General features: G+C 36.5%; 1 protein-coding gene across 1 annotated transcript in view; it reads left to right on the forward strand.

Moving 5' to 3' along the window:
• LOC109849355 overlaps positions 1 to 597 on the forward strand; it is an 11,092-nt gene extending 10,495 nt beyond the window's left edge. Inside the window, exon 8 of the mRNA XM_020419177.1 lies at positions 267 to 597. Within this exon, the coding sequence (XP_020274766.1) occupies positions 267 to 410 (144 nt within the window). The 3' untranslated portion in view covers positions 411 to 597. The remainder of the gene's footprint in view (positions 1 to 266) is intronic.

A 4,479-nucleotide genomic window follows, 5' to 3' on the forward strand; every position in this document is an offset into this window, starting at 1 on the left:
AGAAATCCCTGCTCAACTATTTTAATTCATGTAAAACCCCCTCGGTTTATGTCTTATTTCATGATTATTGTTTTGCTGATCCAAGTATCAGCTAATTACAACCTAAGGCTTAATTAATGGTACATGAATGATTGGAAGACCTAGTTTGAGTTCTTGGGAGTTAAAAGCCTACTTCAGTTCATCTGCTTTTTCTTTAGAACAATACTTCCTAATGTCTCAAGCATTCTATTTTTTAAGCCTTTGATATCTTTTCATCTTTCGTGCAGCTTCAACTGAAAGCAGTTTTCGCAATCCTGTTTGCATCTTTTGCTGGGTTTGGGATTGCAATGGGAATCAATTCTTGTTGTCGACAATTTTTCGCTTGGAGAGCTCAAGTTATCCAAGCTCGGACGAATTCTGTCCAAGTTTAGCAGAAATTTTGTGCATGCTGTTTCATTATGTTTCATATTGTAATGATTTTATGTATATCCTATGAGTAACGCTTTGGAGATGGCTGAAAATGAAAACAAACATGAATTTTAAAAACCAATCTGATTCTTGTTCAGGGATGTGACTTTCTTGTACTTAATTTTCAGCTTCTTCACCATTATTTACTTCTGTTTCAGATATATTGAACTTATAGGTAGATGAATTTTCCACATTTTAATGCAGAATTCATAATAGAGAAAATGTTAATTGAAGAAATATATATGTAAGTATCAGGTGTTGATTATGTGATCTCTCTGCATACCTTGGCAATTCAGTTTGTTCGTGATCTCTTTCCTTTTTTGTTTTTTGCAAGTGACGTGGAAGCTCCTTGTTGAACATCCTAAAGGTATAGAGACGTCATAAGTAGAGCTAAAATTAATCCAATATAAAAAATACCAAGCTTAAGTAAGTTCATGTAAATCATCAAATTCTGGGGATATGTGCATTGATGATGAAAAAGAGCACCTTAACTCCCGGAAGTACTAATTTTTATCACTCGAAATATCAGTGAATTGAAAGTCCCGAAAGTAAGCTGTTTATTTTATTTAAAAAGCGCCAACAAGGGCTTTTTGTCTAGTGAATTGAATGTGTTTGGTATCTACTCAAACTCCAATTTAGGATAGAGTTTTTAATTCTTTGTATAACTCCATGAGAATTAGATAATGTTGGGGATCTATCATGATTAGGAGTTTGGGTTCCATCATGATTGGGAGTTTGAATTTTATTCTAATTAGGAAGTTAGGCTAGAGATAGAGTTTTGGTTTCTCTATATATATCCTTCTATTGTTAGGAGAAGAAGAAGAAGTGTAGAGAGAAAGTGTGAGAGAGGGTTTGGCAGGTTTTGTCCGCGCAAAAGATTATAATTTGAAGGTGATAGTGGATTAATTTTGATCCCGTGGTTTTTTCATGTTGAGGGTTTTCCGCGTTAAATCTTGTGTGATTTTATTTGTTACGTTTGGTGATTTTTTAGAGTTTTTGCGAGATCTAAAAATCCCTACAAGTGGTATCAGAGCGGGGTTCGACGGTTCGTGGAGATTCGAGATTTGCAATGACATTAGTAGCAACGGAACTATAGCAACAGCACTGTTCACCACCGTACTGTAGTGATGGAACTATTCACGGTGACGCACTGTTCATGATACTGTAGTGGTTGGTACTGTAGCGGTGGCAGATCCAACGTTTGAGGTTGATTTGTCTTTTGATCGAGGATTTGGGGGCGGATTTTGGTGATCCAGGAGTTGTTCCTACGTTTTTCGACGTGCTGGGTTCGTTTTTAACGTTGGTTTTATCAAATTCAATCTCTACAGTGACTGATTTGAATTTTGATCATGGTTAGAGGATGATGACTTCTTCGGGTCCGAAGTTTGATATTCCGCTATTCAATGGCAAGACAAATTTTGCAGTATGGCAGTGCACGGTTCAAGATATTTTTGTGCAGCAAGGTGTTGATCAAGCTTTGGAGGAGAAGAAATCTGAAGGATTGAAGGATGTTGAATGGAGTTCCATACAAAAGAGGGCGGTTAGCACAATTCATTTGGCACTCGCCCCCGAGATGATGTACAATGTTATGCAAGAGAGCACACCAAGGGGGCTGTAGGAAAGGCTCGAGGGGATTTATGCATTGAAGTCGATGACCAACCGATTGTGTTTAAGGATGGAGCTTTATTCGTTGAAGATGAAAGATGTAATTCAAGATCACATCAATGCCTTTAATCAGCTAGGTTGCTAACTTATGAATATTGATGAGGAGATTAAAGAAGAAGAGTAGGCGTTACTCCTATTGTCTTCCTTGCCAAAGTCGTACAAGCCGTTAGTTCAGACGATAATTGCAGGGAAGCAGACTTTGAAGTTCGATGATGTGACAGCTCTCATACATGAGAATGAAAGAATGATGGGAAAGGAGAGCACATCTAATGGTGGTGAGAGTGCACTAGCTTTTAAAGGGTCTAATCGAGGGAGGAGTATGGGGAGATGTGATAGTTATCGAGGAAGGTCAAAATCTCGGGCCGAAGACGACAACGAAAAAGAGTGATATTATTGCGGAGAAAAGGGTCACATTCAGTTCAGATGTTCCCAGATGCGTGATGATTTGAAAAGTATTAGACAGATGAAGCTTCGAGAAAATGGGAAGAAGACGGACTCTTCAGTGGTTGTGTGTGATGAAGATGTGGTTTTATTGATGCAGAGTGCAAGTACTGATGCGAGTAACACTTGGGTGTTAGATTCTGCAACCTCTATGCACATTTGCAACAATAAAAATTATTTTAACACATTGAAGATAGATGAATAATTTGACGACGTGATTGTTAGAAACAACGAGAAGATGAAGGTTGAAGGTGTTGGAAGTGTTCGCCTCAAACTTCACACTAGGAAGGTCGGAATTCTTCATCATGTGATATATGTGCCGACATGTGGTGCTAATTTAATTTCGTTGGGTGAGATGACATCACGTGGGTACAAGTATGTGGGTGAAGGAGAATGGTACAATGTGTATAGAGATGTCGATTTGATTTTGCGAGGGAGGAAGAGTAGCAATCATATTTGCTATTTAGATGGGCGATCCGTTAATGGTGCAGATTACTCTTCTCAGACTCTTATCCACAAGGGAGAGGTGAAGAACAAGATGAAGAGAGTGAGTTTTTCTGAAGTCGTTGAGACGCTTGGAGATTTTTCGTCGAGTGATGATATATTGGGTATCTACTCAAACTCCAAGTTAGGATAGAGTTTTTAATTCTTTGTATAACTTCATGAGAAATAGATAAGGTTAGTGATCTATCATGATTAGGAGTTCGGATTCCATCATGATTGGGAGTTGAATTTTATTCTAATTAGGAAGTTAGGCTAGAGATAGGGTTTTGGTGTCTCTATATATATCCTTCTATTGTTAGGAGAAGAAGTGTAGAGAGAAAGAGTGAGAGAGGGTTTGACAGTCTTTGTCCGTGCAAAAGATTGTAATTTGAAGGTGATAGTGGATTAATTTTGATCCCGTGGTTTTTCCCTGTTGAGGGTTTTCCATGTTAAATCTTGTGTGATTTTATTTGCTGCGTTTGGTGGTTTTTTAGGGTTTTTGCAAGATCTAAAAATTCCTAGCTTGTGTAATATGTAAGGGTGCTAAACCGTATTCATATTTGAGGAAATATCTGTAACCGTATCTGTTAGGATACAGATATGGTTACTCAAATCTATAACCGATAGGATATGGTTACAGATATGGTTTTGTAGTTAAATATATATATCCGTATCCGAAATATCCGAATACATATTAGTCATACTCTTACAATAGTTTCGATTCTTAGATTATGAATTTGTGATTAATTTTGATGATCAATATGTCTAATCTTAACTTTTCCTTAGATTATGAATTTGTGATTAATTTTGATGATCAATATGTCTAATCTTAACTTTTCAATTATAATGAACATATTAACGAACTCTTTTGTATCATATGTCTAATCTTAACTTTTCAATTATAATGAACATATTAACGAACTCTTTTGTATCACATGAACTATGATTTTTCTCCATACTATCTAGTTTTCTCATATCCGTTTTGTATCCGCATGCATATCCGCTCATATATCTGTATGTATATCCGTAACCGTATCCGATTTTAACGGATATAGTTATGAATTTTCCTTACCGAGACATATCCGTATCCGAGATGAGTAAGCGAATATGAATATGGTAAGCATCATATCTGAGCCGTATTCGGACTGAGTGCACCCCTAGTAATATGCGTGCAAATTTGTGATATGAGATAAATTGTACACATTGCGCTCATATTTTTTTTATCTGACTTAAAGAGCAATTACATGTAATTAGAAATTTCATGGCATCATGATCCGATAAACCACCATTTTAAGCAGACTGGAGCCTCTTGATCTTTGTCTTTTTTATGCAAATATAAAAATGGAAAGGTACTTACATGACAAAGTGGAAACCCAAAAACTGGGAAAAAAAATCATAGGGACTTTCTTTTTTAAATGCAATAATAAAAGTGAAAAGGTACAG

The sequence above is a fragment of the Asparagus officinalis genome, chromosome 7 (genome assembly GCF_001876935.1).
Source record: "Asparagus officinalis chromosome 7, Aspof.V1, whole genome shotgun sequence".
Classification (NCBI taxonomy): domain Eukaryota; kingdom Viridiplantae; phylum Streptophyta; class Magnoliopsida; order Asparagales; family Asparagaceae; genus Asparagus; species Asparagus officinalis.